Source organism: Sodiomyces alcalophilus (genome assembly GCF_042370955.1).
Source record: "Sodiomyces alcalophilus JCM 7366 unplaced genomic scaffold ACRALscaffold_1, whole genome shotgun sequence".
Classification (NCBI taxonomy): Eukaryota; Fungi; Ascomycota; class Sordariomycetes; order Glomerellales; family Plectosphaerellaceae; genus Sodiomyces; species Sodiomyces alcalophilus.
The window spans coordinates 5677270-5704838 of NW_027263532.1; the positions used below are offsets into that span (position 1 = coordinate 5677270).

The following is a 27569-nucleotide window of genomic DNA, read 5'->3' on the forward strand; positions in this document are numbered from 1 at the left end:
TGGTAACGTTATAATCGCCGGCACTATAATAGTGCCGATTTAAGGATATAGAGACGTTATTATTATAATAAAAGGAATGGCCGGCCTAATAAAGTTCCGGTTAAAAGACGTAGCCTACTATAAAGATTTTATCTATAACTTAGTCTCTAATAAAAGGATATGTTAAAACGGTTACTAGTAAGATTAGAAGCCACTGAACGATTATATACGCCGCCGTGATCGATTAATTCTTTATAAGCTAAGTATCCACTATAATCAAACCGTTATAAAGCTATTTCTAGTTACTAACGCCCCCTTACTACTGCTCTTCTAGCCCCAAATCTACTAATTCGAAAACCGATTAAGAGGGCAGCCAGCTAAGCTGATAGCAACCTATGGCATCTCCGTTTAGGGCACGCTGGCCCTAATATAATAAAGCAGCTAGAAGAGCAGTCACAGGGCGTTAAACTAAAGGGACTAGGAACGGTGGAGTGTAACACCTACGCCTAATCGAAGATAAGCCGTTAGATTAGCCGGAGGACCCGTATAGCTCTAAGCTATGCCGGCGAGAGGTAGGCGATCGACTTCACGGAGTTCTAACTAACCGCTAAGGGCTATATACGGATTATATTCTTCACGGATCGATATAGCGGATTCGTGGCCTGTTACGGTATAACGTTAAAGAGGGCCTCCGATATCTATATAGTTATAAACCAATATATCCGATAGGTTTAGAGTTAATTTAACCGGCAGGTATAGGTCTTTACGTATAATAACAAACTAATATAATCGCTCGAAATACAGGGTTTAGCTAAGGGTTTTAGCATCTAATTAGAGTCCTCTTTAGCAGAGAGCCCCGCTTAGAACGGTGGTGCCGAAAGATCTAGGGCCGTTATTATACTAAAGGCACGAGCTATACGAATCTATTCCCGATTACCCGATTTCCTATAGGTTAAAGTCGTCCTATCTATCGCTTACGTATAAAACAGAACGCTAAAATAACGCCTTGGCTAGAAGACCTCTTTCGAAGTCCTCTATTAACGTAAGCCGTAGCTAGGCTACCTTCGGGCCTTTAGCTATAAAGCTTTTCCTATAACCAGAGCAGCTCTAATAAGGTCAGGAAAACTTTAAAATTAGCTAGCGCCGTGGGCCTATATCGGCTACCTTATAGGATACGATTTAACTAATATTTACTGTATTTAGGTTCCTGGCCTTAGAAGAAACAGGATCGTTCGTATACGTGACGTTATCTTTAATAAATAAGAGTATTTTAATAGTAGTCTTAAAGCCCTAAAGGACGATTTACGTTAATTAACGGAAAAAGAGCTAGTGGATATTATTAATTAGATCCGCCTACTAGAGATATATATAATTCAATAAGGCAAGCCGTAAGACAAAGCAGCCGATATGTTTATAATAGCACACTTCGAGCCTATTCTCTAGTCGGGCAGCGAGGTTAACGAACCTCTCCTAAGGGCTGCGCCTACCGGCCTTAAGGCTCGGGGGGTAGAACCGTTTATAGAGTCCGAGAGGCCGGAACGGTGGGAGGATCTTATAGAGCCTGCGAGGCCGGAGCTAGAAAAAGACTCTTTTATAGCCGCGATTAATCACTAACGCCTAGATAACAGTTACCTTCTAACTCTACTAGAAACCCCTTCTTAGGTAGGGCTTATAGCGGCTACTTTCACGGGCTATAGGCCTATAAAGCAGGGGGGAGCTAAACTTCGAAGCTATAGTAGTAACCGAGTCTGGATCTCTGCTTTTAACGCAGGAAGATATACCCTATTAGTCCGTAATTTATATAGTAAGCCGCTAACGAAGTTAAAAATTAAAAAGGCACTTAAAAGACCCCGTAAGATACACCGTAAGTAACTACGGGTCCCTCTAGGAAATTAATAAGACCTTGAAAACTACCTATATAAGATACTATTCCGATAAGCCTAAAGGGATTATCTAAAGAGTTATAAAGAGATAGGCTCGTGGATTATAGTACCGAAGGATAGGGCGAAGAGGCATTAGGTGCTCGGCTATATATAGGTAATAACCTATAAGTATAATAAGCACGGCTTTTTATAGAAGTATAAGGCTAGATTAATAGTCCGTGGAGATTAATAGTATTAAGACTCCTTAGAAGATATATATAGAGCTACTCTCGCCGGTTACTCCTTTAGATCGTTAATAGCGATCGCCGCCCGCTTCGACCTATCCTTAATATAGTACGATATCGTTAACGCGTTTATACACGCCCCCTTACTACACGATATATATATACGGTTCTTACCCGGGACCGCGGTGCCGGGTTAATTATTATTACTAAAGAAGGCGCTATACGGGCTACGGGAGTCTCTATTACTATAGTAAAGGCATATTATAAAAGTGTTAAAAAGAGACGGGTTTAAGATAGTGCCGTAAGAGCCCTGCTGCTTTATACGCCGTGGGCTAATCCTATTCTTCTATATAGACGATATCGTGATCGGCTTTAAGGAAGACTTTAGGGAAGAGACGGAATAGGCAGTCGCGAGCCTATAAGAGCACTACGCCCTTTAAGGCGGTTAGCCACTATAGTGGTTCCTTAGGATTAAGGTAATTCGGGACCGTCCCTTAAGGAAGATATAGCTATTATAACGCAATTATATCGTAAAGGTAGGATATCTATTATTAACGGCATCTAACTATAAGCCTATATGCCCTATAAAGCCGGCAGAGCTACTGCTATACGCAGGGAAGTCCACTACTATTAAAAGCTATTAACGTAAGATAGGATCCGTTCTATACGCCGTAGTAATTACACGCCCCGATATCGCCTTTATAGTATCACGACTCTATAGATTTAATATAAACCTAAGCCGTTAGTATTATAAAGCAGCCGACCATTTAATCCGAAATCTGCTGGCTATATAAACCTACGCCTTAGAGCTAGGTGGAGGCGACTCTATTAAGGTGTTTACCAACGCGTCCTTTACCGATAATTTAATTAATCGAAAGAGTAGTTAGGTATTTATAATAGGCCTATTTAGAGGTATAGTAGCCTGGCGAGCTAATAAATAAGTAACGGTTATAACGTTAATAATAAAGGCGGAGCTGCTCTCGCTTATATAAGGTGCGAAGGAAGGGATATTCACGAAGAGGTTATTAGAGGCGATAGGCGTGATATTTAATAATCTACGACTAAGGATTCGATATACTAATAGCTAAATAATACGCCTATTAACGGCGGAGATCGCTTAATTAAGTATACGATTATAGCACGTGGATATATATAATAGCTAGTTATAAGAGGCGTAGCAGTATAGAAGGATTAAAGTCAGCTATATTATAAGCGCCGATATAATCGCTGATAGATTAACGAAGGTCCTGTCTTAGGAAAAGTTTATAAGCTTTAGGGAATATGTGGGAGTGATGGATATATAGGGACGCCTCTATATACATAAGCTGGAGGAGATCTTACTAGAGTATTTAGAGGAGCTGGAAGAGAAGTTCGATAGAAGCTACGTGGACGTTATAGAAGGGGATATATTAATAGAAGAAGCCTATAAATAACTTTAACTAAGTAGCTATCGTATAGTTGTTTAGTTAGGGGGGTATATCGTATAGGCTAGCCTAAAGCAGGTCCGGAAGGAGTTATTCCGGGCCCGAAAATAGGATTAGACCTTGTTGCAAACAGCGTATAGCTTAATTGCGTAAAATAATTAATCTATCTATTGATTTAATTAACTCTGTAGAAATCTCTGGTCGTGGTGCTAAAATCCTGCCCTTATTCCTGCGGCAGGTCTAATCCACTTTGAGGTCCGGAATAACCCGTTCCGAGCCTGCCTTAGGCCAGCCTATACAACACACCCCTCTAACTAAATAACTATTCGGCAGCTATTTAGTTAAAGTTATTCACAGGCTTCTTCTATCGATATATCCCCTTCTATAACATCCACGTAGCTTCTATTAAACTTCTCCTCCAGCTCCTCTAAATACTCTGGTAAGATCTTTTCTAGCTTATTTATATAAAGACGTCCCTATATATCTATCACTCCCACCTATTTCCTAAAAGCTTATAAACTTTTCTCTAGATAGTGCCTTTATTAACCCATCAGCGATTATATCAGCGCTTACTATATAGCTAACTTTGATTCTTCTATACTACTACGCCTCTTATAACTAGCTATTATATATATCCACGTGCTATAATCGTATACTTAATTAAGCGATCTCCGCCGTTAATAGGCGTATTATTAAGCTATTATTATATCGAATCCTTAGTCGTAGATTATTAAATATCACGCCTATCGCCTCTAATAACCTCTTCGTGAATATCCCTTCCTTCGCTCCTTATATAAACGAGAGTAGCTCCGCCTCTATTATTAACATTATAACCATTACTTATTAGCTCGCCAGGCTACTATACCTCTAAATAGGCGTATTATAAATACCTAACTACTCTTTTGATTAATTAAGTTATGCGTAAAGAACGCGTCGGTAAACACCTCGATAAAGTCGCCTCTACTTAGTTCTAGGGCGTAGGTTTACGTGGCCTATAGATATCGGATTAAATAAGGGATTATCTATTTATTATATAAGAAATGATATTTCATATATAAGACCCACTTATTAGCGGGGCTATAATAAGAGCGATAAGCTGTCGAAGTACTATACTATACTTCGATGTACTATAATGATATGGCGTTCCTTCCTGTGTGCTCCTGCCCTTAATTAATCGGTTCAATCGGTTCAATCGTACGCGCGATTCAAATCATCCAATTCCATTAATTCCATCAATTCTATTAATTCCATTAATTCTATTAATTCTATTAATTCTATTAATTCTATTAATTCTATTAATTCCATTAATTATTATAAATAGCGTATAACTTAATTACGTAAAATAAGCGATCGATCTATTTATTTAATTAACTCTCTAGAAAACTCTGATCGTAGTGCTAAGTTCCTGCCCTTATTTATTTATTTATTTATTTATCTTACTCCGCTATCCTATCTTAATCTATATATAGGAGCCTAGTTAGGCTATGCGGTCCTTCCTAGATTACTATAGAGGGGAAAAACCCTAGGGTGAAAAACCTCTATACACTTCCTTATAGTGGAGTGGTGCCACCGCGGGGCCGACGTGGCCCCGGTTCCGCCGCGTTGCGTATCTGGATTATACCTCTAGTCTAGTAGCTAACGGGAAGGAGTAGGCTAAGGTATAGGTTAGCCTAAGTAAAAGGGTAATTAGGCCTCCTAGGGAGGTCGGCTAACCCCGAAGGGCTGCCGAAAGGCGTTTATAGGAGGACCGCCGAGTACGGCCCCTTACGTCCTTAGGGGGCTAATCCCTTATTTTATCGTTAAAATAATAAAGCAGGAAGGCGCTACCTGCCTCCTTTAAGGCAGGTGCCTTCTAAATCCGGTAGGCGGGGCAGGGCCCCGCCTATAATCGTAGATAGTTAATAGATATCCTTACCCTCTTTCTCTTCCTCTTCCTTTTCCTTCTTCCTATAACATAACCGATCCTTTTATAGGTTATCCGCTAGCCACCCCCGCGCCTATTCCTATATATTTTCCGTAACGGCGCCTTGTTACTAATAGCGCGGCTTTATAGCGTTATTTTCCTTTTTTTTCTAGATAATTTATAATAGCGGTATATAGTTTAAGTAGCGGGCTTATAGCAGGTTTATAGTAGAGGTGGTTAATAGGCTAGATAGCCGAATAATATAAGAAATAAGTGGTAACGGTAATAATTAAACTATAGGTAGTCTAATAGCGTAGTAGTGCCTTTACGGGCGCTCGCTAATACTAACTCTAGATACCGCCTAAGAAGATATCGCCTAAGAAGGGTAAGAGTAAGAAAAAAACGCCCGCCGGTAATAATCGTATATACTAGGCCGGGTCTATTCGTGTTATACCGTATATAGTTAAGATAGTGCTGATATAGGAGCTTAGTGGCTAACTTAGGGTAGGTATCTACGCTATACTAAAAAGCTCGGGGGTAATAAGCCTAAGAATATAAAGAGATACGCTAATACTACCGGTACGGGCGCGGCCTATATCTAGTACGCTAATAGCTATCGGATATACTAGAATATAAGTCGTTTCGGGGTCAAGACGGTGCCACCTTAGTATTATCGGGGAGCTATTAGGCTTAAGCTAATAATAGATAGGTGGGTAGTAGGTCCCCTTATCCGCTAAGAAATACTAGTTACGCCTTATAAACTATTACTTAGCTTTTTTAACGGTAATAGCCGCTAGCGATAGTATCGCCGCCGTGAGTAGACTCCTTTCGGTGTCATAGTGGTATATTACTAACTTCTTATATAGGCCCGGTAGCGATTAAAGGAGGCTAGCGCCTCCTTTATATAGGCTATTAACCGCGCCTAGCCCTCCGGTTATACTACCGGCGGCACCTTATCGGCGTATTAAGGACGTATATTAGCTAAAGTTAATAGAAAGCTTAATCTAATTCTGGATTATCTTATAAGTGGTCTTATTATAATGGCTTAGTGGTGCCTACGGTTAACTCCTTATAGGGCCTTAAATACGCTCCTAGTAACGTTAGCGTTTCTAATAATAATACCGCTAGTAATACCGTTACGGGCGCCTCCGCCGAGGAGGATAATTAAAACAATACCTTTAAGTAATAGGGGTAGGGTAGTAGCTTATCGGTGCTAAGGGGGTCCCGGCCTAGAATAAGCCCTTAAAGATAACTAGTAATATCCTGCGCGGTGCCGCGTCTATCCTATTATTATACCACTATATTCTTATAAACGGTTATGATTTCGAGGGCTAGCCGGAAGTCGTTTAGCCTTTCCTGTTAAAGGAATTACTTCGCGATTACCTTAGCTTTGGACTCGTATTTAAGTATATCGTAGAGGTCTCCCCTTAATATAAGTAGTCTCCTAATAGCCCCGAAAAGGTCTTATCGCGCTTTATCCTGGATATTTTAGTACTAAAGGATTATATACTCTACTATTTTAGCCCCCTTATCGCCGTAGGGGTAGCGTGGTATTAGGAAGCCAGGGACCCTGGCCTTAGCTAGGAAGGCTCTTAGGCGTAGCTTCTTTATCCGGATTTACGTAAGCGTTGAGCTTTATAGTTTAAGGAGGCCTTTATGTTTCTAAAGGGCGCGCCGTGTCGGGGGATAGTTCGGCGCTATTACGGTATAGGTCTAGTGGTTCCGGCTTTACGTCCAGGACCGGCCCTAATCCTTTAGGAGAGCTTTATAAGGGGTAATAGCGGGGCTTTTAATCTAGGTTATTAGATCGGCGTTCTAGGCGGTCTAGGCTAGGGCGGCCTAGGTCCTATAGTATCGCCTTAGTGCCGTAAAGGCGCGTGTCGCGGCGTAAGCTCCGGCTAATAGTCGTTCCGTAGCCCCCTCTTCCTAAAAATAGAGGACCTTCTACGCACTAAGGCGCGAGAGGTAGAGGTTAAGAGGGGGGATAAAGGTCTCCTTTTTTAGGACTCGGATTAGTATAGCTTTATATACCCCGGCGATAAGCCGGAGGCACCGGTTCTATACCAAGGTAATCGCTATAGCGGGGCCCTGCTTAGGGCCCGCGCTAATTCTATAGATAGCCGAGGCGTAGTAGGCGGTAACTAGCTATATTACCGCGAGGTAGAGACGCCGTGTATTAGCGAAGCTATACCCCTATATTACTATACTTAGCCTAGATAGGGTATAGGTTTAGGTAACGAGTCGGCTTTTTATTTCTTTAATATACCTCCGGAAATCGAGTCTCCTATTAAGCTAGATACCTAGGAAGCAGGTCGACTCTAATAGTAGGACTAATACGGTGCCGAGAAGGAGTAGGGTAGATAGGGACTATCAGGACTTCGTGAAAGGGATATATATACTTTTTATGGGTTCGAATTATAGTTTACTCGCCTCCGCCTAGTCTAGGCAGGTATCCTATACGGTAATAAGGCGGCGCCGTGTTTATACCTTAGTCTTCCCGAAGGCTATAATATTCGTATTATCCGTGAACCCTATAACCATAGATTTAGGCACTCTTTTAAGCTCTTTATAAAGGGTAAAGATATAAAGGATAAAAAGAATAGGCGAGACCGGGGAGCCCTAGGGCACTCCCTTATAAAGGTGCTATAGTAGTATTATTTCGCTGTCGAGAAGGAGTTATACTAAGCGGTTATATAGGAAGCTATGGATTAGGTTAATTAGCTAGGGTAGGTAGCCTTTCCTTTAGAGTATTTTAAGGAGTCGGGTATAAGGGACTATATTAAAGGCGCCCTTAATATCGAGTTAGAGTATCGACGCGGTGCTATTATAGGCCTAGCTCGCCTATACTATTTCGTAAACCCTTTACACGGCGGTCTTTATACTTCGGCTAGGGCGGTTACCTATCTATCCGTCTAGGAGGAGCCCGTGTTCCTCCGCTATAGCTATAATACGATTAGCGAGAATCCCTTTAAGGACCTTACCTAGGGTGCTAAGGAGCGATATTAGGCGCTAGCCCTTTATAGTCTTATAGTCGCTCGGTTACCTGCCCTCTTTCTTAAGGATTATAATAATAGCGTTACGGCACCGTATAAGGAAGTGGCCTACTATTAGGTAGGCCGTGAAGATAGTGCTAAGATAACGGTAGAGGGGGGGCCCGTACGCCTTAAGGAAACTGGCCGGGAGCCTATTAGGACCGGGCGCTGCCTAGGTCTTTATCCTTTAGAGGCGCCCCTGGATATCCGCGGGGGTAACGTTACGGTATACCTCCTACCCCGAGGGAAAAAGCCTCCCGAGGGGGCGGGGGCTAGTAGGTTAGGGGGGGGGAAGAACTTCTGGCTAAGGACCTTAGCCTTATCCTTATACGATACTATTAGTTCGCTATTACCGTTATCGTGGCGGAGTAGTAGGACTAAAGGGGGGTCTAGCGGGGACCGTCCTTTAGTTCGCGCCTACTTCTATAAGCGCTAAAGGAGACTATCGTTCTATCGAGTAAAGTATAGGAGGTGCCGCTAGTATTATCCCTTCGCTAACACGGTGGTATTATCGAGTTTCCGCTCCGTTTCCTAGAATTCCTCCTATTAGTTACGGGACTTTCTGGCTATATACCGGCGGTAGAGTCTTCGGGTATTATAAGTTAGGGCAGTAAGCTTTGCGTTCTACCAGGGGCGGGGGGGGTGGCTATTAGATCCGGCGCGGCGCCGTGGTGCTGCCTTATCGGCAAGGTTAGTAAGCTCCTCGATTAGTGCGTCTAGTATTATATCAATCTTTTCTACGGAGGAGAGCAGGCCTGGCTAGCGGATCCTGGTAGGGGTAAGTCGGTCTATAACTAAGGGGTCGAAGTCCTTCTATACCCAGCTTAGTCGGCAGGGGTCCCGTTACGGTATCGTGGTTATCGCGGGTGCTAGGGTCGTGTGTATATAAATAATTTAGGAGTAATGGTCTAAGCTAATAATAGCTTCGTCGGTGCTACTATAGTCGTAGTGGAGCCCCTGCGAGGCCTATATAAGGTCGATAGTGCTGGCTCGCCGGCCCGGGCGGTGCCAGGTCGTTATACTAGGTGGGGTAACTAGGTTCAGGTCCTAACGGGTTGTGTTCCTGCCCTTATTCCTGCGGCAGATCCACTCCTACCTCCGCGCCCGGAATAACCCGCTCCGAACCTGCTTTAGGCCAGCCTATACGATATACCCCCCCTAACTAAATAACTATATAATAGTTACTTAGTTAACGTTATTTATAGGCGTCTTCTATTAATATATCCCCTTCTATAACGTCCACGTAGCTCCTATCGAATTTCTCCTCTAGCTCTTCTAGATACTCCGGTAAAATCTCCTCTAGCTTATTTATATAGAGGCATCCCTGTATATCCATTACTCCTACCTATTTTCTAAAGCTTATAAACTTTTCCCTAGACAGGGCCTTCGTTAATCTATTAGCGATTATATCGGTGCTTATAACATAGCTGACTTTAATCCTTCTATACTGCTACGCCTCTCGTAGCTAATACTTATGTATATCGATATACCGTAATCGCGTATTTAATTAAGCGATCTCCGCTATTAGTAGGCGTATCGTTTAGCTATTATCGTATCGTATCTTTAATCGTGGATCGTCGAATATCATACCTATCGCTTCTATAGCCTCTTCGTGAATATCCCTTCCTTCGCACCTTATGCTAGCAAGAGTAGCTCTGCCTTTATTATTAACGTCGTTATTATTATTTACTTATTGGCTCGCTAGGCTATTATGCCTCTAAATAGACGTATTATAAACGCCTAGCTGCTTTTTCGATTAATTAAATTATCCGTAAAGGACGCGTCGGTGAATACCTTAATAGAGTCGCTACTACCTAATTCTAAGGCGTAGGTTTACGCGGCTAATAGATATCGGATTAAATGGTCGGCTACTTCGTGATACTAATAGCTCGGATTTACGTTAAATCTATAGAGTCGGGATACTATAAAGGCGATATCGGGGCGCGTAATCACTATAGCGTATAGTACTAATCTTATCTTTCTTTTATAGCTTTTAATAGTAGTGGACTTCCTGGTATACGGTAGCAGCTCTGCCGGCTTTATAGGGCTTATAGGTTTATAGTTAGATACCGTTAATAATAGATATCCTACCTTGACGATATAATCGCGTTATAATAGCTATATCCTCCTTGAGGGACGGTCTTGAATAACCTTAATCCTAAGGAACCACTATAGTAGCTGCCCGCCTTATAGGGCGTAGTGCTCTTATAAGCTTACGATAGCCTATTCTATCTCTTCCCTAAAGTCTTCCTTAAAGCCGATTATAATATTATCTATATAGAAAAACAGGATTAGCCTATAGCGTATAAAACAGCAGGGCTCTTACGGCACTATCTTAAACCCGTCTCTTTTTAGCACTTCTATAATATACTTTTGCTATAGTAATAGAGACTCCCGTAGCCCGTATAGCGCCTTCTTTAGTAGTAGTAATTGACCCGGCACCGCGGTCCTAGGCGGGAACCGTATATATATATCGTGGGGTAGAGGGGCGTGCATAAAAGCGTTAACGACGTTATACTATATTAAGGATAGGTCGAAATAAGCGGCGATCGCTATTAACGATCTAAAGGAGCGACTAGTAAGCGTGGCTATATATATATCCTTTAACGAGTCCTAATACTATTAATCTCCGCGGACTACTAATCTAGCCTTACACTTTTATAGAAAGCCGTGCTTATTAAACTTATAGGTTATTACCTATATATAGCTAAGCACTTAATGCCCCTTTACCCTGTCTTTTAGCACCGTGATCCACGAGCCTATCTTTTTATAACTCTTTAAGTAATCCCTTTAGGCGTATCGGAATAGGATTTCGTATAGGTGGTTTTTAAGGTCTTATTAATTTCTTAGAGGGGCCGGCAATTACTTACGGTGTATCTTACGGTAAGGTCTTTTAAGTGCCTTTTTAATTTTTAACTTCGTTAGCGGCTTACTATTTAAATTACGGACTAATAGGGTATATCTTCCTGCGTTAAACGCAGAGATCCAGACTCAGTTACTGCTATAGCTTTGAAATTTAGCTCCCCCCTGCTCTATAGGCATATAGCCTATAAAAGCAGCCGCCGTGAACCCTGCCTAAGGAGGGGTTTCTAGTGGAGTTAGAAGGTGACTATCTAGGCGTTAGTGATTAATCGCGGCTACAGAAGAGTCTTTTTCTAGCTCCGGCCTTATAGACTCTATAAGCTCCTCCTACCGTTCCGGCCTCTTAGGCGCTATAAACGGTTCCACCCCCCGAGCCTCGAGGCCGGTAGGCGTAGCCCTTAGGAGAGGTTCGTTAACCTTGCTACCCGACTAGAGAATAGGCTCGAAGTGTGCTATTATAAACGTATCAGCTACCTCTTACGGCTCGCCTTACTTAATTATATATAACTCTGGTAGGCGGATCTGATTAACGATATCCGCTAGCTGCTCTTCCGGTAATTAACGTAAATCGTCCTTTAGGGCTTCGAGTCTGCCGTTAAAATACTCTTATTCGTTAAAGATAACGTTACGTGTACGGATAATCCTGTTCCTTCAAAGGCCAGGAACCTAGATACGGTATATATTAGTTAAATCGTAGCCTACGAGGTAACCGATATAGGCCCGCGGCGCTAGCCGGTTTCAAAGCTTTCTAGACCTCGTTAAAGCTGCTCTGGTTATAGGAAAAGCTTTATAACCAAAGGCCCGAAGATACCCTAGCTACGGCTTTCGTTAATAGATAACCTCGAATAGGGTCTTCTAGCTAAGGCGTTATTTAGGCGTTCTGTTTTATACGTAAGCGGTAGTAGGAACGACTTTAACTTATAGGAAATCGGGTAATCGGGAGTGTATTCGTATAGCTCGTGCTTTCTCCACGATAACAGCCCCTGATCTTTCGGCACCACTATTCTATACGGGGGTCTCTGCTAAAGAGGACTCTAATTAGATACCAAAACCCTTAACTATGCCCTGTATTTCGAGCGATTATATTAGTTTATTATTATACTTAAAGACCCGTACCTGCCGGTTAAATTGACTCTGAACCTATCGTATATATTGGTTTATGACTATATAGATATCGGAAGCCCTCTTTAACGTTATAACGTAGCAGGCCACGAATCCGCTATATCGATCCCTAAAGAATATAATCCGTACGTATCTATCGGCGGTTAGGAGGAACTCCGTAAAGTCGATCGCCCACCTCTTACCGGCGTAGCTTAGAGCTATACGGGCCCGCCTACTAACCTAACGACTTATTTTTGATTAAGCGTAGGCGTTATACTCTACCGTTCCTGGCCCCTTTAGTTTAACGCCCTATGACTACTCTTCTAGTTATTTTATTATATTAGGGCTAGTATACCCTAACCGGAGATACTATAGGTTACCGTCGGCTTAGCTAACTGCCTGTTTAATCGGTTTTCAGATTAGTAGATTCGAGGCTAGAAGAGCAGCTAGGGCGTTAGTGACTGGAAAGAGCTCTATAACGGTTTAATCGTAGTAGATACTTAGCTTATAGAGGATTCATCGGTTATAGCGGCGTATATAATCGTTCGGCGGCTCTTAATCCTACTAGTAACCGTTCTAACGTATCTTCTTATTAGAGACTAGGTTATAGATAAAATCTTCGTAGTAGGCTACGTCTTTTAACCGGAACTTTATCGGGCCGACCGTTCCTTTTATTATAATAATAACGTCTCTATATCCTTAAATCGGCATCGTTATAGTGCCGGCGATTATAACGTTATCGGGACGGGCCGGTCTATATTCCGTAAATCTGCTTCTATTATAGAAAACATAGGATATAGTACCTGAGTCTAATATAGCGGATTACCGTAAAGGATATACGGCTGCCGAGAGGGCGGCCGCCGGAGCTTCTAACCGGTATAGCTCGGGACGGACGGTGTTTAACGCCTTACCTTACCCTTTATAGAATGTATTTATAAGCTTTTCTAGCTTTATAGTCTCCTTAATTTTAAAGGAGACCTTATTATTATTATCGGTTACTTTACCGCCGCCACCGACTTTATTATTATCGGTCACTTTAAGTTCGGTGGCGGCGGCTTTTATAGCCGTACGTAGTCACGCCTCCTTAAGGACTTTATTATTATTATCGCCGTTACCGCCGCCGCCGCCGTCGTTATTATCGGTCACTTTATATTCGGCGGCGGTGGCGGCGGTCCTCTTCTTTTTATTCCGGGACTTAATCTTCTCCACGGCGCCTTATAGGTCCCGGTCTATCCTAAGGGACTTCTCAATAAGCCTCCTAATAGCGTCGTTAGCTTAAAAGCCCTCCGGCGCGGACTCTAGGAATAGTATCTAGTAGCCTTATAGATCGTGGCCGCGCCGGTAGTATACGGGGTACTCGTCCTTATAGAATAGGGATTATCGGCGTTTAGAGCTTATTCGGTTAGTTAACTTACTTTTAGGGTAGGCACTACGGCCCCGCTAGGCTCCGGTCTAGTTACCGGTCCGGTTAGCCCTCCCGGTCCTTTACGGCCCTTTATTATCGTCACCTTCGCCTAGGTTTAGGGCCAGGAAGGCTATAGTTCTATAGCTTCGAGTAGGCGGTACGTTAAGTTATTCCGCCGCCTTTTTCCTTTCCGCGATAAGGGTTATCGCCGTTACTATTTTAGGGTCTAGCGTTACTTCCTTTATATCCACCTAGTTACCTAGGGCCGGTCGTATAGCGTTAAAGAAATCGTTAATCTAAATCTCTCGGGGCTCGTTATATATCCTAATATTATAATAGTCCTAAAGCCGGTCCTGCTAATCGTCTAGTCAGGCGCCCACCTTCTAAGGGTTAGTAGACGGCTTATTCTTATATATATCGTAGTTCCTTTAGGAGTCCTTTATACGGGTCGCGATATAGGGTACGGCGTCGGCTTATACTACTACGTAGATCTCTTCGGGGGTTATGCCCTTTATTAGGGCCTTACGTCTCTTCGTAGCGATAGATTCTTTTACCTACTTGTGTATACCGTTAATACCCTTCTAATAGGTTTCGTAGTCTTTACGATCTTCTTTATATCGGCGGTAGTCTCCGGTATAGGCGGCCTTGCCTATAACTATTAGCTCGGAGATATTAGTAGGCTACCCGTTAACGTTAGCGATAAAGGCGTAGGATATAAATTCGGGACGGGTAGCTCGTAGCGGCCTAGGCTCTGGATCGTTAGGGCGCAGGAAGTCCTAGACTCCGTTACTACGGGCCCTGACTTTATAGAGACGCTTTTATAGCTCCTAGTCTTCGTGGCTTATATAGATAGTCGTATTAGGGGTTATAGTGGTTATAGCTATAGGCAGCTCGGCGTAAATAGCTTTAAACGGTTTTCGAGTAAAAATAAGACTCTTAATTATTATAAATAGCGTATAACTTAATTACGTAAAATAAGCGATCGATCTATTTATTTAATTAACTCTCTAGAAAACTCTAATCATAGTGCTAAGTTCCTGCCCTTATTCCTGCGGCAGATCCACTCCCACCTCCGGGCCCGGAATAACCGGCTCCGAACCTGCTTTAGGCCAGCCTGTGCGACATCAATTCCATTAATTCCATTAATTCCATCAGTTCCATCAGTTCCATCAGTTCTATTAGTTCCTAAGGTAGGCAGCCCGAATACCATAGTTATATACGCGATTATCGCCCGCCCTCTAGCCAGTCAGTCTATAGCAGGGTCCGCGGCACGAAGTACTCGGGCTGATGGAACTGATAGAACTGATGGAACTGATGGAACTGATGGAACTGATGGAACTGATGGAACTGATGGAACTGATGGAACTGATGGAACTGATGGAACTGATGGAACTGATGGAACTGATGGAACTGATGGAACTGATGGAACTGATGGAACTGATGGAACTGATGGAACTGATGGAACTGATGGAACTGATGGAACTGATGGAACTAATAGAACTAATGGAACTAATAGAACTGATGGAACTGATGGAACTGATGGAACTAATGGAACTAATGGAACTAATGGAACTAATGGAACTGATGGAATTGAAGACGAATCTAACTATCGTGACTATACGAAGTAGTCTATAGGTACATACAAATTTGGTGTGGTACTTAAGAGCCTTATCGCTCTTATCATGGTCCCACCTTTTAGTGGGTCTTATATATAAAATATCATTTCGTATATAATAGATAGATAATCCCTTAAATAATCGGCTACTTTATAATACTAATAGCTCGGGTTTATATTAAATCTATAGAGTCAAGATACTATAAAGGCGATATCGGGACGTAATATTACTATAGCGTATAAGATAGATCCTATCTTACGTTAATAGCTCTTAACGGTAATAGACTTCTCTGTATACGGTAGCAGCTTTACCGGCTTTATGGGGCTTATAGGCTTATAGTTAGATACCGTTAATAATAGATATCCTACCTTCACGATATAATCGCGTTATAATAACTATATCTTCCTTAACGGACGGTCCCGAATAACCTTAATACTAAGGAATCATTATAGTGGCTGCCCGCCTTATAGGGCGTAGTACTCTCGGAGGCTCGCGATAGCTTATTTTATATTTTCCTTAAAGTCTTCCTTAAAGCCGATCATAATATCGTCTATATAGAAGAATAGGATTAGCCCGCGGCGTATAAAGTAGCAGGGCTTTTACGGCACTATCTTAAATCCGTCCCTTTTTAGCCTGTCTATAATATACTCTTACTATAATAATAGAGACTCCCGTAGCCCGTATAACGCCTTCTTTAGCAATAATAATTAACCCGGCACCGCGGTCCTAGTCAGGAACCGTATATATATATCGTGTAATAGGAGCGTATATATAAACGCGTTAATAACATCGTATTATATTAAGGATAGATCGATGCGGGTAGCGATCGCTATTAACGATCCAAAAAAGCGACCGGCGAGGGTGGCCGTATATATATCTTCTAACGAGTCTTAATACTATGAATCTCCGCGGACCACTAATCTAGCCTTACACTTTTATAGAAAGCCGTGCTTATTAAACTTTTAGGTTATCACCTATATATATCTAAGTACCTAATACCCCTTCGCCCTATTCTTCGGTACCGTGATCCACGAGCCTATCTCTTTATAACTCTTTAGGTAATCTCTTTAGGCTTATCGGAATAGGATCTTATATAGGTGGCCTTTAAGGTCTCGTTAATTTCTTGGAGGGGCCGGTAGTTATTTACGGTAAAACTTACGGGGACTCTTAAGTGCCTTTTTAATTTTTAACTTCGTTAGCGGGTTACTATTTAAGTTACGGACTAATAGGGTATATCTTCCTGCGTTAAACGCGGAGATCTTGACGCGATTACTACTAAAGCTTTGAAATTTAGCTCCCCCCTGCTCTATAGGCATATAGCCTATAAAAGCAGCCGCTAGAAGCCCTGCCTAAGGAAGGGTTTCTAGTAGAGTTAGAGGGTAACTATTATCTAGGCGTTAGTAATTAATTGCGGCCATAGAAAAGTCTTTTTTTAGCTCCGGCCTCGTAGGCTCTATAAGCTCCTCCTACTATTCCGGCCTCTCGGGCTCTATAAACGGTTCTACCCCCCGACCCTCGAGGCTAGCAGGCATAGCCCTTAGGAGAGGTTCGTTAACCTCGCTATCCGACTAGAGAATAGGCTTAAAGTGTGCTGTTATATATATCTTAGGCGATAACGGCTCGCCTTATTTAATTACGTGTATATCTAATAGGCGGATCTAATTAATAATATCCACTAGCTTTTCTTCCGTTAATTAACGTAAATCGACCTTTAGAGCTTTAAGACTGTTATTAAAATACTCTTATTTATTAAAAAGAACGTTATATATACGAACGATATGATTACTCCTAAGGCCCGGAACCTACATACGGTAAATATTAGTTAAATCGTATCCCACGAGGTAGCCGATATAGGCCCGCGGCGCTAATCGATTTTAAAGCTTTCTAGATCTTATTAAGGGCGCTCTGGTTATAGGAAAAGCCTTATAACCGTAAGCCCGAAGGTGGCCTAGCTACGGCTTACATAAATAAAGGACTTCGAATAGAGTCTTCTAACCGAGGCGCTACTTAGGTGTTCTGTTTTATATATAAGCGGCAGATAGGACGACTTTAACCCATAAGAAATCAGGTAATCGGGAGTACATTCCTATGGTTCGTGCTTTTAGTATAATAACGGCTCTAGATCTTTCAGCACTACCGTTCTATACAGGGGTCTCTACTAAAAAGGACTTTAGTTAGATACTAAATCCCTTAGTTAAGCCCTATATTTCGAGCGATTATATTAGTTTATTCTAATACTTAAAGACCTATACCTAGCAGTTAAATTAGTATTAAACGTATCAGATATATTAATTTATAACTATATAGATTTCGGAGGCCCTCTTCGACGTTATAACATAACAGGTAATAAAGCCGCTATATCGCTTTATAAAGAATATAATCCGTATATAGCCCTTAGCGGTTAGTTAGAAATCCGTGAAATCGACCGCCTACCTCTCGCCGGCATAGCTTAGAGCTATTCGGGTCCGCCGGCTAATCTGGCGCTGGATCTTAGATTAAGCGTAGGCGTAATACTCTACCGTTCCTAGCCCCTTTAGTTTAACGCCCTATAACTGCTCTTCTAGTTACTTTATTATATTAAGGCTAACGTGCCCTAACCAAAGATACTAAAGGTTACTATCGGCTTAGTTAGCTATTCTCTTAATCGGTTTTTGTAGAGGCTGCTTATTAGTCTATAAGTGGACTAGTAAGATAGAATACTATTAGCCTGGAAGAACAGCAGCTATAGGGGCGTTAGTGACTAGAAAGAGCTTTATAACGGTTTAATCATAGTAGACACTTAGCTTATAGAGGATTAATCGATCGCGGCGCCTTATATAATCGTTTAGCAGCTCCTGATCCTACTAGTAACCGTTCTAATGTATCTTCTTATTAAAGACTGGGTTATAGACGAAATCTTCGTAATAGGCTACGTCTTTTAACTGGAATTTAATCGGGCCGGCTATTCGTTTTATTATAATAATAACGTCTTTGTATCCTTAAATCGGCACCGTTATAGTGCCGGCGATTATAACGTTACTAGGGCGGGCCGGTCTATAATCCGTAAATCTGCTTCTATTATTAAAAACGTAGGAGGTGGCACCTAAGTCTAATATAGCAGACTACTATAAAGGATATACGGCGGCTAAGAGGGCGGCCGCCGGGGCTTCTAGCCGGCATGACTCTATATCCGTATATAGTCACGCCTCCTCTAAGACTTTATTATTATTACCGCCGCCTTTATTATTATTATCGGTGGCTTTATTATTACCACCGACTTCGTTATTATTATCGGTAGCGGTCCTCTTTTTTTTATTTCGGTACCTAATCTTCTCCACGGCGCCTTATAGGTCCCGGTCTATCCTAAGAGACTTATCTATAAGCCTCCTAATAGAGTCGTTAGCTTAAAAACCCTCCGGCGCTAACTCTGGGAATAGTATCTAGTAGCCCTATAGATCGTGGCCGCGCCGGTAGCACGCGGGGCACTTATCTTTATTAAAAAGGGATTATCTATGCTTAGAGCTTATATAGTTAGTTAATTTTCTTTTAGGGCAGGCGATACGGCCCCGCTAGGCTCTGCTCTGGTTAGCCCTCCCGGCCTATTATAGCCCGTTATTATCGTTACCTTCGAGGTTTAGGGCCGGGAAGGTTATAGTTCTATGGCTTCGAGTAGGCAGCGCGTTAAGTTATTCCGCCGCCTTCTTCCCTTCTACGATAAGGGTTATCGCCGTTACTATTTTAAGGTCCAGCACTGCTTTTTTTATATCTATTTAGTTACCTAGGGCAGGTCGTATAGCGTTAAAGAAATCGTTAATCTAAATCTCCTAGGGGTTATTATATATCCCGACGTTATAATTCTTCTAAAGCCGGTCCTGCTAATCGTCTAGCCAGGCAGCCACCTTCCTTAGGTTAGTAGGCGGCTTATTCTTATAAAGGTTATAGTTCTTTTAAGAGTCCTTTATACGGGTCACGATATAGGGCGCGGCGTTAGCTTACACTGTTATAAAGTTCTCTTCCGGTATTATACCCTTTATCAGGGCCTTCCGTCTCTTTTCTATAATCGACTCTTTAATCCACTTAAGCATACCGTTAATACCCTTCTAATAGGTCTCGTAGTCCTTACGATCTTTTTTATAACGGCGGTAGTCTTCGGTATAAGCGGCCTTACCTACGGCTATTAGCTCAGGGATATTAATAGAGTGCCCGTTCACGTTAGCGATAGAGGCATAGGAAGTAAATTCGGGGCGGGTGGCTCGCTATAGGCAAGGGATTAGATCGTCAGGGCGTAGGAAGTCCTAGATTCCGTTACTACGGGCACTGACTTCGTAGAGGCGTCGCTATAACTCCTAATTTTCGTGGCTTATATAAATAGTCGTATTAGAGGTTATAGTGGTTATAGCTATAGGCAGCTCGGCGTAAATAGCTTTAATAGGTTATTAAGTAAATAAGACTCTTAATTATTATAAACAGCGTATAACTTAATTACGTAGAATAATCGATCGATCTATTAATTTAATTAACTCTACGGAAATCTCTGATCGTAGTGCTAAAATCCTGCCCTTATTCCTGCGGCAGGTCCAATCCACTTTCGGGTTCGGAACAACCCGTTCCGAGCCTGCCTTAGGCCAGCCTATGCGACAGACCTGCCATAGGAATAAGGGCACGATTTTAGGACTATAATTAGAGATTTCGATAGAATTAATTAAATTCAATAGATGGATCGCCAATTTTACGTAATTGAGTTATACGCTGTTTATAATAATTAATAGTAGTGATAGTAGTGGCAGTGATAGTGGGCAATAAGGCAGGCGCGACTCTATAGATCTAGATTCGGATTAATTATTTTTCAGGTTATTTAATGAGCTAGACTCACATGCTACCTTCCTGATTCGGACTAGTACGGGGTATAACTTATCTTATCTGTTTTTTTCCCGTAACTACTAACAATATATAATCTTTTAATATATCGATCCTACTTCTTTTTAAATAATTATAATAACCTTTTCTTTATAATAACTACCACTACTATTCTACTATCTTAGCTATTTAGTATCGTATCTCTAGCCTAGCCTTATTACTAATTATACGATTAGTATATTCTATAGCTAACCGTAATAGTCGACCCTTATCCCAGATCCTCCCGTTAACGATAGTCGATCTATTACGTATAGTTCTAACGAAATTCCAGATACTACTCACGGCGTATATAATTTCTACCTGCTTTTTAAAGCTATATTCAGGTACCCTTCCACCGATAATACGGAAGGACTTGTTTAGTATACTAAAAACGCGCTTAATAACACTACGGTGACCAGTATAGAGGCGATTAAACCTCTATTTTAGGGATAGCCGCCTTTATTCTATATCTTTTAAATCCTAGAGGTAGTACCTCTCTCCGTTAAATAGAGTAACGATACCTTTAATATTACTGCTAAACTTATTATCTACGAGGTAGAACCGCCCGCCAGGTATATAAAAGGTACCTCTAGTAAAGGTCTCTCGAAGCAGTAAAGAGTCGTTTATACTCCCCTCCGCTCCTGCTAGGATATATATAACTAATAGGTTAAAATTAACGGCGGCGAGGATATTTTATATAAGCTAACCCTTACGATTATAGTAACGCCGCTAGGCCTTTAATAGGATCTAGGCCGTAATATATATACCGTTAAGTACTTTAATATAGCCGTTAAATTAATTATTATATCGCGATACTTCGATATATCGAGATACGTATCCTATAGGCGGGCTCTTAACGTATTCGAGATAAAGCTAACGTATCGCACCTAGGACTTTATTAAAGATACGCGATCCTGTATTTAACGATATGTTAAATTAATAGTATATATTACGTAATAATACGCTATAGCCGATAATATAAAGGAAGATTATAATCTTATGCGTTGTTATATAGTAAAAGGTGTCTTTAATAGTGCCGTTTAATATAATCTAGTTTATAAGCTAATAAAATTCATACTAATTAATCCTAAATAGATCCTGGAATACTATACTGAAACCGATACGTAACCCCTTTATAGCAGAATTATTCCCGTGGCTACGGCGATAGGTAGTTTTACGCCTCTAGGGGCGTTAAGTGACTTTATATCGTTATAGGCAGATTATTAGGACTATTAGCTCGTGTCAGGATACTAATATTATACGAAGTGTGACTTGTGTTCATTATAGACTATGAAAGAGTACTAGTCTACGATGTTAAATATATAGGTAAAAAAGGGGAAATAACACTGTGATATATCTAATAGAAGTACCGCCGTATTCGGAGCAGTGTGTGACATGGCTCTGCGAATATAACCCATCGGGCTTATCGGGCTTTTCGGGGTCTTTAGGCATAAATGCCTAATATACCCCCCTAAAGCCGCAGGATTAATCCTGACGGTTCTAATCGAATTAAAGCTTAAAAACAACGTAAAAAAAAATCTAGGGTTTTTAAGCCTAGATATTAATCCAAAGGTTAACGGCTTATTAAACAGCTTGTGCCTTATTATGATCCTAAAAAACAACGTGATAATTATTATATAATTATAGTTAATCTAACGATCGTTAATCGCGATCGTAATCTAATCCAAACCACTATTAAGTCGATGGTAGTCGATCCGCTTAAACCAAGCCGGAGCCGGCAGGGCTCTTTTCTATCCTAAGTATCTTAACGAACATAGCGTGCTTTTATAGCGGTAACGCCTTCGTTATCCTATCGCTAACTATCTTATTAGTGGCGATCTAATTAATAACGATCTCCCGGCGTTATACGATCTGCCGGATCCATAGGGCCTGGATATCCAGATGCTTTAACTTCGAGGTGACCTACGGCCAAGGGTTTTCTAATAGCTAATAGGTCTAATTATTATCGTAATAAATATTAATAGGGTTAACCTTAAAGGTTAACGTTAGGTCTTTTATTAATCGTAGCGTTACGATATACTACTAGGCGGTAGCACTTAGAGCCATAAGCTCTGCTTTAGTGCTGGATATAATAACGCTTATTTGCTTATTCGCCTTCTAGTCGATAGGACCTCTAAAAAGCATGGTTATATAACCCTAGGAGCTATACCGAGTCTTATAATCGTCTCTAAAGGCGGCGTCGCTTATATAAAAGAGGGCGTATTTAGCTAGGTTTTTATCGGAATCCCGTGGCCTAAAGGATAGGCAGAGGGACCTTGTTAAGTCGAGGTATTTAAGGCACCTATTAGCGGCTTCGTGATACTAACCGCATAGATTAGTGGCGAATTCGGCTAGTCTAGAAGTAGCCTTTACGATATCCGGCCTTATTTAATAGGCGGCGTAATTAATTAATCCGACCTTTTAAAGATATAGGTGGATAGAGTCTTCTAACGCCTACGAGCTGTTTGGTTCTAATGTATCCGGAAAGGTAAGCGGCGTGGTGACCTATCTACTAGTCACGATATTTAACGCCTTTATCTTCTTGTTAATATAGTTATTAAATAATAACTATAGTTTTCGACGTTTATAATCCCTTATAACCCTAATACTAAGGAACCATTTAATAGGTCCTAAATCCCGGATCTGGAACCGCTACCATAGCTACTTAATTAGATCTTCGGCGGCGTTAACGTGCTCTTTTTAATATAGTAGAACTATATCGTTAACGTAGAAGAATATAAGCAGCTTATTATTTCGGAAGACGTAATCGTCCTCCTTTAACTGCGTAAGCCTATACTTACCTAAAATAGAAAAGAGCTCCTAATGCTATAGCTTAGGGGAACGACGCAGGCTATATAAGGCCCGGCGTAGCCGGTTAATCCCACGGTTCGAGGGGCATAGGAGGCTCAAAAACGGTTCTAATCCGGCCTTATTAGTAACGTGTACTACGGCTTAAAAGATATTCTATCCCGGCGGGTCTCTAACGTAGACCTCTTCGTTAAGCCGGGCGTTCGTGAACGCATTGATGGCATTAAGTTAGCGGGTCTCTAGATCAAAGTGGGCAGTAATAGCTATAAGCGTTTTGAAGGTCCTTCCGGCCAGGGTGGAGGCGTAGGCGCTAAGGTGATTTTAAGGCTATTAATCGCCACGAACGCAGAGGCGAGCCTTGAATTTAGTGACGTAGTCGGATAGATTAACCTTATATTTGAATACCCATATTAGATCTAAAGGGCGGCTCGGAAGGGCAGAAGATAGCGGAGTCTTAATGGCTTTAAACGTGCCTATCTTAATAAGAGCCTAAACCTCTTTAGAGGCGGCTATAACCCACTGCGTTCTATATAGTGACCGTATTATCTAGCTCTAATTAGACGGCTCTTCGGGTATATTATAACGTAATAGCGGCTTCTTTAGTATATTAAAGCGGTTAAGATAGAGGAAGGCAGAGTCGGCGTATTATTATAGTAGCCGGCGGTTACGTTATAGCCGGGAGGAGGCTGCTAGCGTGGTAGCTAAAGATAGGGTACCCGCTGTGGTGGCTGTTAAAGATAGAGGGCTAGCCGGCGTTAAAGAGGTAGCCGGCGGAGGCAGCTATTAAGCAGCTGCTATAGGAGTGGTGGAAGGGCTCGGGGCTGCCGTTACGGTAGCCGTGGCGGTAGTCGTTATTTTATCCTCTAGAACTAACTGATTAGGGGATAATAAACCTATAGCCGTGGTAATACCGGCGGCGCCAGCGGCGCCGGAGGTAGGCGTAATAGTATCGTTAGAGTTATCGGAATCGGAAGAGTCTTTATCCGAGTTATCGTCGTTATCGGAGTTATCGTTAAAGGTAGCGGTAGCGGTTACTATTAACGTTATAGGAGCTAGAGGCGGTAATTAGCTTATAGCTATAGCTAGAATAGCTGCTATAGGCGTTAATTAATATAAAGCTAGAGGCGTTATTATAGGAGGGGAAGATAAAAAGGGCGTTGTTTTAGGAGAGGTTTTAGAGGTAATTATAATAGTAATTATAGCCGTTATAGTGGTAAAGCCCTAAGCTCGGGCGGTAGTGGCTGCTATAATAGAAGGAGTAACCCGGTGTTACGGGTTGACCCCGTAGAGATAATCCGGTAGAGCACCGGCTCTTCCGACTAATCATAGCGTATTCTTAGTAGGTCGCCGCGATATTATATTTAGGTCGTAAGCACCTATAGAGTTTTCCCCTTTCTATCTTTTCTCCTTAGCTTTAGATAATTTAATTATTCGGCCTTACTCTATAAATAACTCGTGACTAGCCGCTTATATATTTTAAGCTAAGCGAAACCTATACGCTATGCTAATAAAAATAGACTATTACTTCGATCCACCCCCCGGCGCTCCGTCACGCTTAGCGGGCGAGTTACCCGAGGCTACGGAGTGGAGGAGGGAGATTATTAACCTTTTATAGACTTAGGTCGCGACCTTAACCACCTAGATCTAAGAATAACAGAATACTATTAACTAGCTATTATAAGCGATATAAAACTAATAATATAAAGCCACGCCTTATCTCGCTATATTATCGGAAAAGACTATATAGGGCCCTTAACCGCCTATCCCGACGCTTATACCCGATATAACGCCCGTTTCGAACCTTAGGACTAAAGCACTTCCACTACCCTAGAAGTTTAATAGTAAACGCTTAGAGTACGCGAGCTAGTCGTCTAAGATTCGCGAAAAGCTCCTACTCGATTAATATCTTTTGTAGAGCCTTTACGAGAAATGGTATTTTATTAACGCCTATTTAGACGAAGCTCCCCGCCGCGTCGTCGCCTCCTTTTAGGCTATAGGCGGAACCGATAGTTAATATAACCCCGAAGACTTCCTTAATTACCTTAACCGTATATATAAAGATATTAATAAATAACCTCGCGCGGCTAACGCCCTAAGAACGTTACGCTAGTATAAAGACTAAGCGTTCGGAAGCTTTATACCCGGTTTCGAATAATAGCTTACTATCGCCGGTAAAGGTTAATAGGATAATACTATAAAGATTATATTCCTAAAAGGAGCTCTTAGTAGTCGCCTCCGTGCCGCCCTTATTACCGCGAAACTACTAAGTAACTACTATACTTAGGTAACTAAAGTGTAAAGCATCGCTTAGAGACTTAAAGCCCTCGTTATAAGGCTATGGTTCGGCTAAGCGCTATATAATAGTAATAATAATAGTCACGCTCGCGATTATAATAGCGATATAAAAATAAGAAGAGTTAATTAAGTATAGCCTAAGAAAAAAAAGATAAGAGAGTGCTATAACTACGGAAAAAAGGATACCTTACTAGAAGATATCGCTTAAAGAAAAAAGACGCTAAGGATTATAAAAAGAACCGTATAGCGAAGGTCTTAGTAGCCTCGGATAATAAAACGATCTATATAGGAGTCACGGATAATAATAAAGACTCGGAAAAAGAATAGCTTTAATATAAAAACGGGTATTAGAGCCTACTATAAAGGAATAAAGGGATTAAAAAGAGTTTATATTATAATCACGTAATAGTTATTTAGCTTTTATATAAGCGCGGATTAATAAAAAGTTAATTACCGCTCTCGTAAATACTAGATATAACTATTACGTAGCTATAAATAAATATCTTATAAAGTCCCTCCGCCTCCCGTTAATCGATAAGACCAGAAAACCCCTTTTAGGGTTCTCCGATACTATAGGGTCTATAAAGAGTTCCGGTATCGCCGTATACGATCTTAAGATTAGTAGATATATATAACGATTATTCGCTTATATAATACTAGGATTAGATTATAATATATTCCTAGGAAAACTATAGATAGAATATAACGATATTACTTATTACGTAAAAAAATATTGCCTCTACTATAGAGTGGCCCGGATAGATATCCGACTCTAAGGCGAAGAAGAACCCGATAATATTAGAGCTATCCGCGGAGCTCGAGTAATAACCGGGTCGGTATTCGCCGGTATTATATAGCGATTATAAAGGAAATAACGGTTTAGTAAAAAGGAACTCACGCTCTATATAGTTAGTATTAAAGATATCGATAAGGCCCTTTAAGGTAAGTCTTTAGTCGACCCCCGAAAGTATATCCTAGAAGAGATACTATAATAATTTCCGGACTTATTCTCCGACTTATAAGCGAACCGCCTTCCCCTTTATCGACCTAGGGTAGACTATAAAGTAAACCTTATATAAGGGCCCGATAGTAAGGAGCCAGAACTACCCTAGGGCCCTTTTTATAATATATCTAGAGAGGAAATCTTAGTCCTACGGAAGACCCTTACCGACCTTATCGATAAGGGGTTTATATAAGCTAATAGCTCCGCCGCTAAAGCTCTAGTTCTATTTATAAAAAAGCTAGGAGGAGGGTTATAATTCTATTACGACTATTATACCCTAAATACGATCACCTAGAGAGACCGCTATCCTCTCCTACTAATTACGGAGACACTTTAAAACCTAAAGCGAGCTAAGTAGTTTATAAAGCTTAATATAGTTACTATATTCTATAAGATCCGAATAGCCACTAGCTATAAAGCGAAGATAGCGTTTTAAACTCGATTCGGCTTATTTAAATAATTAGTATACCCTTTCGGACTTAGTAGCGCCCCCGCGTCCTTTTAATAATATATTAATAAAACGCTATAGCGTTATCTTAATAACTTTATTACCGTGTATATTAATAATATTCTAATTTATTTAAGCGGATCTCTACGCGACTATAAGAAAAAGGTTAACCTAGTACTATAATCGCTAAGCGACGTAGGATTAACGCTTAACCTAGTAAAGTACGAGTTTAGCGTAAAGACCGTGAAGTACTTAGGGTTTATAGTCACCGCTAGCTAGGGCGTTTTATATAACCCCGATAAACTAAAGGCGATCCAAGAATAGAAAGCCCTGACCTTAGTAAAGGGAGTCCGAAGCTTCCTAGGCTTTATAAACTACTACTATATATTTATAAAGAACTTCGCCTATATCACGGCCGCCCTAATAAGACTAATAAAGAAGGATCGAGTATTCTCCTAGGGTCCTAACGAATAAGCGGCCTTCGAAGAGGTTAAGAAAAGGTTCTAGGAGGAACCGATCCTACGATAATAGGTTTTAAGTAATAAGACCTTTATAGAAACCGATTATTCGGGATTTATACTAGGAGGTGTATTAGTTTAAGAAGATAAATAAGGACGTTATTATATAGTCGCCTACTACTCGAGGCGACTTATAAGAGCCGAGTATAACTATCCTATCCACGATAAGGAGATACTAGCGATTATAAGCTAT

At 41.3% G+C, this 27569-nt stretch overlaps 1 protein-coding gene across 1 annotated transcript; it reads left to right on the top strand.

The window, feature by feature from the left end:
* Nucleotides 1-15100: 15100 nt before the first annotated feature.
* On the top strand, nt 15101-22215 carry ACRALDRAFT_1090610 (uncharacterized protein; the record flags this gene model as incomplete). The annotated part of the gene is made up of 2 exons (XM_071019528.1): nt 15101-15424; nt 22192-22215. The coding sequence occupies 2 exons, from the start codon at nt 15101-15103 to the stop codon at nt 22213-22215; spliced, it is 348 nt and encodes a 115-aa protein (XP_070880194.1).
* Nucleotides 22216-27569: the final 5354 nt, after the last annotated feature.